Genomic DNA, 14,201 nt, shown 5'->3' with positions numbered 1-14,201 from the left:
GATGGCCGACAGCAATCGGTTACAAAAGTCTCAGGCACTTATAAATTGTTATGTTGTTATGTTGGGTACTCAGTGAGGGGAAAAAAGGTGAAAGATAAAATACTAACAACTCGTGCACTGTGAGAATACCACAATCTGCTAACTGTGAGCTGCTAAAGATGTTAAAGTAAGCATCTGGTTTAGGGCATCAAATTTAAACAACGTTTGCGAAAAGTCTTTTCTGGATTTAATTGTTTCAAGTTCAAAATTTGAAATACTTAGATTGGATCAAACAAGAAATGAATCTTGTGAATCCAGTATTGTGAATCACCTCACTATACAAGAAGCCATTCACACCTCAAATCATCCCCTCCACATCCCATTCAGGAACAAATTTGACCCGTAAAACAACCAACCCCCTACCTTCAGATCCTCTGCCTGCACAAAAGATCTCCGAGGATGATGTAAATAGGCTCTTTCAGCACATGAAAACAAAGAAAGCTGGAGGACCTGATAACGTCTCCCCATCATGCCTGAAAGCCTGTGCAAATCAACTCGCTCCGAACTTCACAAGGATCCTCAACAAGTCACTGGAGAAATGTGAGGTCCCCTCCTGCCTCAAACGATCCACCATCATCCCGGTTCCCAAGAAACCCACCATCCTAGAATTAAATGACTACAGGCCTGTAGCCCTGACGTCTGCGGTCATGAAATCCTTTGAGCGGCTGGTGTTGAAGCACCTGAAAGACATCACAGGCCCCCTGCTGGACCCCCTGCAATTTTCTTACCGAGCAAACAGGTCGGCAGATGATGCTGTTAACTTAGGACTACACTTCATCCTGCAACACCTCGACCACCCGGGGACGTACGCAAGGATCCTGTTTGTAGACTTCAGCTCGGCCTTCAACACTATCATACCAGACATCCTCCACCAGAAGCTCACCCAGTTCAACGTCCCAGCCTCCACCTGTCAGTGGATCAACAGCTTCCTGACAGACCGACAGCAGCAGGTGAGACTGGGGAGCATCTTCTCCCGATCCAGATCAATAAGTACTGGTGCCCCCCAGGGGTGTGTTCTATCCCCACTCCTCTTCTCTCTGTACACAAATGACTGCACCTCATCGGACTCGTCCGTGAAACTCCTTAAGTTTGCAGACGACACCACTGTCATTGGTCTGATCCAGGACGGTGATGAGACTGCATACAGACAGCAGGTGGATCGGCTGGTACACTGGTGCGGTCAGAACTACCTTGAACTCAACCCACTCAAGACTGTGGAAATGGTGGTGGACTTTCGGAGAACATCACCCCCATACACCCCCCTCACCATCCTCAACAACATTGTATCGGCTGTGGACCACTTCAGGTCCTTAGGAACCACCATCTCTGAGGACCTGAGATGGTCTTCACACATAGACACTGTTCGAAAGAAGGCCCAGCAGAGACTGTACTTCCTGAGGCAACTCAAGAAGTTCAACCTTCCACAGGAGCTGTTGGTCATCTTCTACACTGCCATCATTCAATCTGTCCTGTCTTCATCCATCTCAGTGTGGTTTGGCTCATCCACAAAACAGGACAGGTCCAGACTGCAACAAATAATCAGGAATGCAGAGAGAATAATCAGGACTGACCTTCCCTCCATCCAGGACTTATACAGGTCTAGGGTGAGGAAAAGAGCTGCTAAAATCTCTGCAGACCCCACACACCCTGCACATAAACTGTTTAGAGTTTTACCTTCAGGCCGCCGCTACAGAGCACTGTTCACTAAAACCAGGCGCCACAGAGACAGTTTCTACCCCCAGGCTGTTTCTCTGATGAACATTCAGTAGAGTACAAAACAACAGCATACAGATGTTGCAAATGCACCTTTTTATTATTTATGTGTATATTGTACATTGTAAATATGTATATTCTGTAATGCAAAAACAAAACGAAAAAGCAAAGTGTACCGGAGTCAATTCCTTGTTTGTATGTACAAACTTGGCAATAAAGCTGATTCTGATTCTGATCTTGCTAGGTGGGTGTATGGTTAAACCCACAGTAAATACAAACACTTTATACTGGATCCAAAATGACATCTTGCCTAGAACTAAACCATCAAATAAACCAGTGTACAGGTTTCTGACATAGCACATTAGAATTTGAATAATGCATTTTAATGACTTCGTTTATTAAAGAAACCTTGATTGTCGCAGTCAGGGTAGCAACTTTAAAGCTGTGTGTGTGTTTATGTAGCTGTGCTTCTTATTTAAACATTTTAGTTAAGAACACTACTTTGGGGCTAATTAGATTAATTGCTGAGAACAATGCAAAATCGGCATTATACCCTGATTCCATCTGCCAATTGCCCCTGAACTTCTTCGTTATTTACACAAAATCAGATTACTGTGCACCATTGTGTTGACACTACATATATATATTTTGTATATGGTGTTAACAAATCATCAGCTGTTAATCCGTTACATCTACACCTCTCTGGAGTTAAAGAAATACAATGTTAAAGATGACAACAACCTGGTCTATCTCCATGAGCTTAGGGAAGGCCCCCGGCCACTCAATGGCCACCTTGACGATGTCTGCCGGCGGCGGCATGGCTGCCGGGAGAGTGTTTGCCGCAGGTCTCGCTGCTGCTCACCTCTGTCAAACACTTCTAGAGATGGGTCATCCAAACCTGCAAATAGAGAGGGGAGCACATTAGTTAAGCGGTAAATGCTTATATAAGATGTGGTTATAAGATGTGGTTAAAAGTCATTTCTATGAGCAGTGAGAAAAGAGACAAGAACAGAGCTAAAACATTCACGGGAAATAGATGCTGCACATCCAGTCATAGGCATGCATGTCACATTAATTTTGGACTTTTAATTATTCATCTAGGGTGGAATGATTATATGACATACAATTTCAGCTAATTAAAAACAAAAAGCAAATGAACAACTTTCAATCTATTGTAGATTTCTTCCAAACAATGTTTAACCAGTCAAAACACACTACTCCTATGCTGCAATGCTGTGCTATTTGGATTCATATGCTGAGTGGCAAAGTCAATGAAAAACCTCACTGCTCTTGAAGGCAATAACTGCACACTACAACACTGAACTCCTAATCCAGGGTTCATCCAACGTGATTTAGGACTCTTGAGAGGGTATAAAGAAGGATGATATGTGACGGAGGTGCCAGCCACCAGACTGACCTGAAAAACCCAGTGGATTTTCAAGATAAGCTAGTTAGAGGGCCGGTGGTAGAGAAACGACCAAATCACAGCCATTCTGAAGCACACAAGTGGGGCCTTGTAAAAGTAGCTCTGCTTGATTCCAGGGGGAACTCTAATGAAACCTACTTCTGCTCACAGCTTTTAAGTGAAAAAGTGAAAGTTTCGTACAGCAGATATGATCAATTATTTATCAATTAAGCCTGTCTGGGAAACTGGGAACATCCACGTTTCTGATCAAGAACTTTACCTTTTCATCTCAATCCATAATGCATGAAACCTGGCTGGGACTAATTCCTGGCAGAGCACAGTTGAGCAGAAGATTGAGAATATTGACATATAAATCATGTACATATGAGTATGCACAGAATCAGTGGGGAAATGTGTCCATTAATCACACACAAAACAGAAATCCTCTCAACTTGGAGTCTAAATACCACTGAACAATCTATACAGCCCTTTGTAAATAAGCAATAATTTGAAGACAGTATACACAATAACAGTGCCCTGGTTGTGTTTGTGAGTCGCCCCATAATAATCCACATAGCCTTAATTCAAGGGGCTGTTGTCATGGCAGCTGCTGCATCAATGGCCTGAGATCTCGATGAGATTTTCTTTCTAAAATGAGTGGCATACTCAAGTCACATCTGACACAACTCGACAAAAATGAGTCATTCAAGCCTTCTACTTTGAATTTCACAGCTGAGATATGAATCAGTAATGCTCATTCAGCAGCAGATTGTTTTTATGATGTATGTTAGAAACTTCCTGAGACTCTGTGCTCTGAAAAAAAAAAAAATGCTCAGCATTTGGAAGGTCTGAAAGGTTGCATTTTTCTCTTCCCTCTATGAACTTCTGCAGATACAAAAAAATGCTTCTTGGTAAATACCAAGGAGGTGACTGGAGCGAGATCAAAAAAAAAATTGTCTCTAAAATTAAAATTGCTATTTGCTCCCTTACAGATTTGTTCAGATCACCTAAATGATATAAACAGATTATATGAGACAAAGATAGCCTGATTAAATACAAAAGCCGTTTTCCAATTTTGATTTATTTTACTAAAGGAAAACATATATTGTCACAGTTTGTGGTCCAATTCCCCAGCCAGACTCAAGCTTGATTAGTGCAAGACCTGTAGTATAATGATATCACTTAAATAGTACATGTCTGGCAACATGAAGTAGGCTAAAAGATTAAAAAAAAGCAACACACAATGCAATCTAAATATATTCTGCAACTACAAATGAGAAACAAAGTCATCAACCTCTATCAGTCTGGAAAAGGCTATAAAACAGTGAGTGCTTTGCTGCTTCAAGACCAGATAAACGTGCCATAATTAGGGCATCAACAAAATCTGTCCTTTACAAGAAAATCCAAAGTCCAAATCAAGTCTGGAGTCTTTTGCCCTAAGTCCAAATCAGGTCTCAAGTGTCTAATGACACTAATCAAACTAAGTGCTTATTTGTCTTTGTAACGACTAAGTTAACACCTGTTTACCCCAGTATTCATATTGTCCACTCCTTCACTGTACATTGCACTAAATATGGTTTGGAGGGCTTCCTTCTCCTCACTCTGAGCTGGAGTTATTAATAATATTGGAAAACCATTTTCTAAACTCACATTTAAAACCTTTGTTCTCATTTCTAACTAATTAAGATGTTATTTATACCTTAAATTTAAACAATTTAACAAACCAGGCCAACTGTAGTAAGTAAATAAATGTGTTATACTTCTGAATGAACTGTATCGAACATGCTTTTATTGTGACATTTTTTAAATGTCCATGTAATGTCGCAGCTAGCTCAAAATTGAGAGGATGACGAAGGTAAGTTATGTATATTTTGTTTCCTGAATGATCCAAAGTCATTTATCGCTGCGTTTATTTGGAAAGACATTCATGTGGTCATTATTGTGAAGCTGCAGCTAACATGAACAGATTGTTATGAACCATTAAATAGCCTATAATCCACCAACGTCACTGGCTAATAATCAAGAGTATCCTTTCACAGTAAAACATCGCCCATCAGAGCTGCAGTCTTTAGCTCACATACTGGCTTCCTTTCATTCTTCATACAAGTAATTAAGACTCTCACATCAGGAGTCCAAATCAAGTCTTAAGTCTTTAGGGCTCAAGTATATGTCAAGTCTGAAGTCTTTATTTTTGCTGGTTAAGTGCACTTTGAGTTGGAGTCTCAAACTCTTGTTGCACAATTCTGTCTTGAGCTCAGGCGCACTTGGGTGAAGCAGCCGGACAATAATCCAAAGCACACTAGTAAGCCCAGTTCTGAGTGGCAAGAGAAATAAAAATAAAAATAAAAAAACGAAATCAAATGAAAGTGCTGCATTTGGTCTTGTCAAAGTCTTGATTTAACTCCAAATGAGATGGCATGGTATGACATGAAACAGGCTGTTCATGCTCTTTAATGTGTCTGAATTAAACCACTTCTGCAAAGCAGAGTGGGACAAAATTCCTCCACAGCGATGTGAAAATCTAACTGCATAAGCATAAAAATTTTTTAGATTTTGGGTGCAATTCTTTTATCACATTGGGTCAGGTTGGTTTAGACAGCATTTCTACACGTAATGAAATAGTAATTTTAAAACAGATTTTTGTGTTCACTAGGTTATCCAGTAGTATCACAAAAAAGCACCAAGTGTCAAAAGAGCAAAACCTGAAGAAATCTTTAAAAGGGGTAAATATTTGTGGTACCATAGTTATACACTCTGCATGTGCAATTCACTCACTCATCTTCAGCAGACAAAGCATGTTAGTTATTATTATGCAGACATCTCTGTGCCCAAACAAAGACTAAAGAAAGAGACAGAGATTGAAAGCAGTAACCTCTGTCACAGCCTGCCAGGATTTAAGCCACGCTTTTAGCAACACAGTTCCAGGGATTGGTCTAATGCTTGGTTCACCACTATGGTATGCACAGAAATGAATGGATTGCTAAGATTTGTCTTCAGCAAGGCATTGAGGAGAAAAATCACAGGGACCAAATGGTATTCTGTTTTGTGTGCTCAGGTTAAACGTTTCAAGAACTACTGGAAAGGCTGAAAGATTTTTGGGAGACACTTTTATCCTTATGTGTTGTGCATTCAGATCTGGTATTCTGCATACAGTGGTGGGTAATTATTTGTTCTACTGTTGCCTTTTTTATCATCTCTAACCAGTCTAACCAGTTCAGACCATTCTCTGCAAACCCTAGAGATATGTGTGTAAACTGCGGTACATCAGCAGTTTCTGAAATACTTCACAACCAGCCCGTCTGTCATCAACAACCATGGCAGTTTAGAGTCTCCTAAATCCCCTCTCATTCCAATTCTGATGCTCACTTTTGAACTTCAGTTGGTCGATTTAGTAATTTTTTAGATGCGTAAATGCATTGAGTTGCTGCCATATGATGAGCTATTTCTCTTAACAAGCAATTGATTAGGTGTACCCAATAAAATAGCCATTAAGTGTATTGCTATTTGTAAGATAAACGAACACTCATGGTGTAAAAAAAAAGGGCAATATCAATCACACTTATGAAGATGATACACATTATCTGTTCAGCAGCTGACTGCAGGCTAGTTACCTTTGCAGATAAACCAGCTAAAATCAGCTCGCCATTACTGTATAAAGAGCACAAGGACAAACAGGTATGACATTCTGGGGGTCTTTATTCTGTTTTTGTTTAACTCCATATATCAAACTCAAAGTAACAATAAATACCTTCTATAGATGACATTATTATAACTGTAATAGTCACCCCTAGGAGCAGTTGTTATTCTGCTTAAAAAAAAAGCCAAAGCAGAACCAAACAATTTTACTAAATACTCTGAGAATCCCATACTGAGTATTTTAACTGCTATAGCAACAACAAAAATCCCAGGTTACTGTGAGAGTGTTGTGCCTACAAGAATATCCTTGACAACATCTTGTCCTCAATGCAACCACAAAAATTAAAGTTCCCACTGAGTAAGTTGGGGTTTCCCTCTAATGGACAGAAACACTCGTGTCTGTGCACTCAGTAGTTTTCATTTGGATGACGACTGTCAGTACAAATGGAAAACTAAAACAGCAACCCACTAGTATATTTTCTTGCTGAAAAATCCTGGGGAATAAAATGTAATTGGTTTAAAGAAATATACATGATGTCTCGGGGCTATTTGTTTATCCACAGAATATGCTGAAAATATATAATGATCAAAAGATGCAGGGTCATCATTTCTTTATCAGAGAAAATTACTTTCATTTGCAGAGCTTTAGTTTTTTTCCCTGCAATGCATTGTGGGTAGACACATCAGCCGTCTGGAACAACCCTCCGCAGCACAGAAATAAACATGACTTCTACTTGACCTTTCCAGTTCAAACCAGAATGCAACTGCATTACACTGCAGAACAACAATAAATATATTATTCATGATGTGCACCTAAATGGGTTTTTAGTGCTTGGAAATATTCTATTTCTAAGGTTTTTTTTCTTTTTAATTGCAACAGCAGACCATTTTAGACTGTTATTTAAAGACCTGTGGGTTTGCTCAGACCTAATCCAAATTGATCATTTGCGATTGCGCAATTGTGTTTTTTTGCGTGCAACTGATGAGGGGAGGTTTGTTAGTTCATTCAGTCCAAACAAGAGGCTGTCCTCCTGACGCTAGTGTTGCACTGCAGCCAGAAGACTGGCTCCAATAAAAATATTGAGGTTATGCTTTGTGTGTTTGAGTGTATTATTTCAAGCATCTTGTCATCTAACAGTGACTTCAGATGACACGAGAATGGTTACCCTCTGGAATTATTGGTTGGAAATACACACGAAATCTGCAGAAACACACATTGTTCTCATTGGTGGCAAATGAGGCACATCTATTTTAAAAAAACTGGTTTAAATCTAATTTAGAGACAAAGCAGTGTGACACACCATTACACCATGAGCACCTTCACAAGAAAGCCTCATTTGATTAACATGTCTTTTCTTCCCTCTAACACTCCTGAAAACATCATCTAGGCAACAAGATTCAGGATTTTGTTTTTGTGTGTTTGAAAAGCTATTCACGTGTCTTTACTAAGCCTACAGATATGTGTCAATTCCCATTTTGTCACTCTGACATCTCATCACAGCCAGTTTATTGTAAATGGAAGTTTGATACTGAGCTATCTGCTGTCAGAGCTCATCACGTCAGAGCAGGTTGAGTTATTCCAACCTTGTGTAGTTGACTGTGAACGAGTGAAAGTTTATTTTTTGCTCTACTGGAAGGTTAAACAAGCTCACGGAGAAAGAAAATCTCCCTGTTTTTTTAATTTGCTGTAGACTACTTTCGATTTCAGGATCCAATTCAACTTTCCTACACTCAATTGCTTATTTATTTAGTTTCCTCACATTTAATTACTTGTGCCCCTACCAACCTTTACTGGAGCCTTCTCTGTGAGTTATGTTTTGCAAAGTTAGACCAGCAAGAACGTTAATCAGGAATCAACAAAGATATTAAGATATTCTCTTATTTCATTTCCTTTGAAATGCATTAATGTGCCACAAGCGTACATCTTAATGTGTCTCAATATATTGATATGTACATATGTATCTATACATATTGTATATATGTCAGTAGTCTCAAAATATCTAAAACCTTCAGTAACTCTATTCAAAACATAAAAATCATGAATTATATAGAAAACCGCACACAAGGTGATACATTTAAGTGTTTAATTAGATTAATTATTGCTTACACCTAATAAAATCTGAATTTTCAGTTTCTCAAATCAGAATATTGCATTTGGATTTTCAATACAGAAATGTACTGTTATGGCCAACAGTCATTGGGAAGACTGCTGAACTGAAGGTTGTCCAGCAAGTAGTCACTGAAATCCTCTACAAGAAAAGTAAGCAAGAATTGTTAAAGAGGTGCCACATTCAAGCATATTAATGGAAGGTTTAGTGGAAGAAAAACATGTAGCATAAAAAGGTTCACAGGGAACAGGAATAATTGCGGCCTTAAAATGAGTGTAAAGCAAAGGAAATTTAAGAATTTGCAGGATATTGACAAGTTGTGGACCGCGGCTGGAGTCTGTGCTTGCAAGAGTTGCAACATACACTTATTCAGGACATGGGCTATAGCTATCACACTGACTGGCTGCAAACCGACTAGACCTAAACCTCATAGAGAATCTGTGGAGCATTGTCTAGAAGAAGATGAGAGACACCAAAACCAAAAGTACAGACAAGCTGAAGGCCGCTATTAGAAGCAACCCAGGCTTTCTTAACACCTCAGCAGAGCCATAGGCTGATTGCATGAGTCGGTGCATTGATGCAGTGACTTATGCAAACGGAGCCTCAACTCATTACGGAGTGCATATAATGTGTAGTACATGGACAAACTTTCCATTAAGCCAATATTTCTATATTAAAAATAATTTTCTGTTGGTCATATTTGTTTTTTTAATTTCCTGAGAAACATAAGAACATTCTATATAACATGAACTTCCCTTTTTGAAATGAATTCCTGAAATAAATTTACTTTTTCAATGATAATCTAATTTACTGAGAATGTGCTGCCCAGACCATATTAATCTAAAAATGGAGTTTAAACTGCAAATGAGAATGTGTGCAATCAGCTTATTCTTAAACATTTGTATATCTGAGTTAAAATAAACATAATTCCTTGAGATTGATGAAAAACCTGTGATCGGATTGGAAGCCAGAGGTTCAGAGCATACCCATCAATAACCAGAAAGGGAAAAGCAAAGGAAACACAGAGACGTCTGGAGATTGGAAGGGCAGGGCTTGGTTTCCCCTTAATAATTCATGCAGTGTTATGTGAGGGTCACCTATTCTGTGAAGGGAGGAGGGAGGGAATTAAAAAAAGACGAAATATGCAGGATGTAAGGGTGAGAAACTCAAAGAAACATGAGAGGAAATAAAAGAAGGGAGGACGTAAGAGGTAATAAAGCCTAAAAAGAGGTAGACACTTCTGGTGTCTAAAGTAAATCAAAAGAAAAGAAAAATGGCTGAAAGACAAGTGGTTGAAATGCAGCAAATAATATTGCAAAACAAAAGATAAATGAGGGGAATAGAACTTCAACAATATAGGGTAAAAATAGATAGATTGCAAATTTTGAAAATCAAAATATCTTTAAAAAGCCAAAGTTATTAAAAAGTTAACTGAAACATAAAGCAGAGATATCTTTCATAGTATACAACAGAATTGCTGCAGCTATTCATTGAGTTCACAGTGGACATTAAGACTAATATAAGAAAGAAAAATGTGTAAGAGCTGCCAATTTATCCAACGACCTTTGAAAAGGAGCTGTAATGCTGCGAGGGAACATGAGGTAGCAGTTTATTCCAATGACAGTGTAAGCCTCAGTTAACAGGCATTTATTAAGTGTCACCATTTCCCCCCCGTGCAGATTAAGTCAGTGTTGAAATTATAGATGACCTGGTTTTGACCTACGATATTTCTCTGACATTTAAGGTGCCATAGTCTGAGAGGCCTAGTGTTTCTCAGCATGCAAAACCATTCCTGACTGAAATAGTCTTCAATAAACTCAAATACTCCCTGTAACCATTTGCTAAAATATTTGAATCTTCAATATAAAAAATGAAGTAAAAACAAAACAAAAACGGTGGCAACTGATAAAATTTAAACCGTCTTTTAGGTTATTTAGGTCTTTTAGCCCTTTTAGGCATTTACACTTTAAACCCTAATGAAAAATATGAAAATATTTATGTTTAGTATAACTGCTTTTTTTCAAAATAACACCAAGTATAGATTGACATTTTTGGATCATTTTAAAATCTCCACCTTTTGTAAATTAAATGAAGTAAAACATTTATTTGATTTAAAAAATACAATAAAATATATGACATGCTTTTAGATCATTTGAACTTTTTAGCAGGTTTTAGAAATTTCTCAAAGGGCTCCAAAAAACAAAAACAAAAATTTAGTTAAAAGACACTCATAAAAATGCATAATAAAAATGTGATTTTAAACTTTTTGAGTGCATTAGATTCTAATTTGAAAGGTAAAATGGCCTAAAAACTATTTTTAATGTGTTTAATGAGTTTGTTTATACCATTATAATTCTGCTGTTTGTGACAATTACAGAAACAAATTGCAAAAAAAAAAAAAAACATTTTAAAAAGAGAACTGCAAGCCTGTCTGATGCAGTCGCTTGGGTAAAGGTTTTATTTTGGGCAGACATTAAGGTTCATGCGGATAGATTTCAAAAGAGTCCCCTCTAGCTCTACATCTGATGCCTCTACAAAGGGCCCAGCTTGCTGCAGGGCTCAGGGTGTGTTAGAATCCTTCTGTTATGTGCAACAATAGAGAAAAGGTCACCGAATGTGCATGAGGGCTAGGAACTATATGTTGTGATGACCTTGCATTGACTCTCATTGACTTCTATTAATTTCCATTCATTTTCAACCCTTTCTATGGCCTAACCCTGACCCTACCCCTAAACCTAACCATTACCAGTACATACCTAACCCTAAGCCTAACCTTAACTCATTTCACATCTTAGTCCTAAATCTAACCCCTAGCAAAATAGCAAGTGTGGACCATGAAAATGTCCTCACTTTACAACAAACAGTCCTCACTTTGATGCTTAAATACGAAAAATGGTCCTCACTCAGCTGCAAAAACAGGACCACACACACACACACACAAATAGACTCTTTGGTTCCTGCATGTCAGATCTAGGTTAGTCACAACACTAAAATTTCAAAATACGGATATCAACAAAAGTATGATACTCTATCCCAGTTTCAATAAGTGGCAACATATGAAACAGGGTTTTTTCAAGTTAAGAGCAAAAACTATGATTAATTACAACATGGCAATAATTTAACCTTCTTAATTAGTAAAAATCTAATAAGTGGGGCCTCATTTAGAAATATATATGCTATTTAAAAGTTCCCTGTTTGGCAAAGCATTAGACAACAATATAAGTGAAGTTTGTACCTTTGATTCAGTCATGCAATTATTCTATTTGCTTATCTTTAATGTGCCACTGTGTGCCTACATTTTACTGTCAATTGATGTTGATACAAATACCTTTTTCTACTGAAGGACAAATAAAGGATCACTAAAATAGTGTTTCCAAACCATAGATCTGGTGCATAAAAAACTGAGTTTTACAGCGTAAATGAGGATCTTTGCATGATAACAGCAGCAGGGTAGGTTGCTAGCGGTTCCTACTTTTTTTGTGCTTTAATGGTCAGCTTCATTCTGGCTCCACCATAATCTGCGTTATTATTAGCCACATTACCCTCCAGTGGCTTTGCAACCAGATGGGGGAGTAATGGAGGGAGCACACTGGTTTGTTTCATTGCTTCACTATTTGGTAGCTGACTGAACCGTCAACTGATTAACATTTTAGTGCGTTTATTCGTCCCGCAGTAGAACGAGGCAGACGGTGGAGCTCACACCAACAGAACACCATGATTTTTGCTGTCTGTGTAGCTAATATTTAAACAAGTAGTGTAAGCTTACGCTACTGGTCAAAGGTTTCAGATACACTTTCTCACTTAATGGTCTCTATTTTCATGACTATTTACATTGTCGATTCTCAACAAAGGCAACAAAACTGAATGAACAAACATGGAATTATGTAGTAAACAAAAAGTGTGAAATAACTAAACATTTTTATATTTTAGATTCTTCAAAATAGCCACCCTTTGCATTGATTACTGCTTTGCTCTCTTGGCATTCTCTCCATGAACTTCATGAGGTGGTCACCTGAAATGGTGTCTTGAAAGAACGTTCCAGATGAGCATTAAAAGACGGTCAAAGGTTAATATTTCAGTCATCTCAGCAATGGGCGTTTACTTTAAGGAATCTAAAATATAAAACATATTTAAAGTTTATTTTATTTTTTAAAAATTTAACCGTGTCCTGTCTGGCAGAGTAGCGCTAAGAATTGTTGTCTGAGTGCCAAGAAGAAGCCACTTGTACAACTGCTTGTTTACGAGGAAGTGTGTTCTCCATCAGCCTCCATGTGTGAGACAATGATAGAGGCTCACATCATTTAAACTTACCTTTTCCTTTCACAGTTTCACAAAATCACGTAGTGCAGCTTTAATATATGCTGCAAATGTATTCAGAGACACAGACAAACATTATTTAATCAATGCAGATAAGACAAGAAATTTTAAATTCACACACTACTGTCTAATCAAGTTCCTAGAAATGAATTATTATTAATGTCTTGAAAAAAAAGAATAACATTTTATGAAAACATATCTTATTAAATTGAAAAATAAAAACCCACATTATTAGTGGAGGAGACACATTTTGACAGAATTGTGATATAATCTACATAATGACTTGTTAGTTACACGCTATTTACTTCATTCTAACCCATAAAACAGCTGACTAGTAAATAAACAACTGCATTTTCATTGGCCACCGAAAAAGGTTAAATATGAATAAATTGCAGCACGAAGTATTGCATTACAAAAACATCCTCACAGTAGCCTTTTCAACCAATATTATAGTAATACTGGCTGAAAACTGTTAACGCAAAAAGGGAAGAGGCAAAGCCTTTAGCTAGCAACTAGCTCATGACACAACAACAAACTACTGTCTGAGCGGTAAAACCTGAATGGTAAGATAATAATGGCTTCACCTCACCTGTCTCCTCCCGCTCAGCGGTCTTTAGTTGGCTTTTATTTCAAGTGAGAAATAAAAAATAGCTGTAAATAAGCTGTTAATTTTTAAATAAAACAATAGCCCCCTCACATTATTCCTGATAGATTATAGTTCTGGATGGATAATTATGCATTGACCAATGAAAGCGCTCCTGCCCCGTGAAAATGTGAGATTTGAAAAATAAAAAACACAACTCAGACTCAAAACAAAAATTCCTTGTAATACAGCCTGCAGAAGCTCTCACTGTGTCATTTTCTCTAAAATAACTTCTGTTATGCTGAGCTATTGACTGAAAAATGCCTTGTAAAGAAAGATGTCTGAAATAAGGAGGATGAGACAATGAGGATAAAGAGAGAATAGACTGAGAAGAAAAAAA

General features: G+C 37.8%; 1 protein-coding gene across 6 annotated transcripts in view; it reads right to left on the bottom strand.

Annotated features, from left to right (window-relative positions):
- The window catches only part of elmo1 (engulfment and cell motility 1 (ced-12 homolog, C. elegans)), a 137,847-nt gene that overhangs the window by 81,628 nt on the left and 42,018 nt on the right, over positions 1–14,201 (bottom strand). For all 6 annotated transcript variants that reach the window (XM_047383640.1, XM_047383644.1, XM_047383643.1 and 3 more), the window contains one exon: positions 2,494–2,650. In XM_047383640.1, the coding sequence (XP_047239596.1) occupies positions 2,494–2,571 (78 nt within the window). In that variant the 5' untranslated portion in view covers positions 2,572–2,650. The remainder of the gene's footprint in view (positions 1–2,493; positions 2,651–14,201) is intronic.

This window comes from Girardinichthys multiradiatus, chromosome 13 (genome assembly GCF_021462225.1).
Source record: "Girardinichthys multiradiatus isolate DD_20200921_A chromosome 13, DD_fGirMul_XY1, whole genome shotgun sequence".
NCBI classification, from domain to species: Eukaryota; Metazoa; Chordata; class Actinopteri; order Cyprinodontiformes; family Goodeidae; genus Girardinichthys; species Girardinichthys multiradiatus.
The sequence above is the reverse complement of the archived record's forward strand: the minus strand, read 5'-3'. Positions and strand labels throughout refer to the sequence as shown.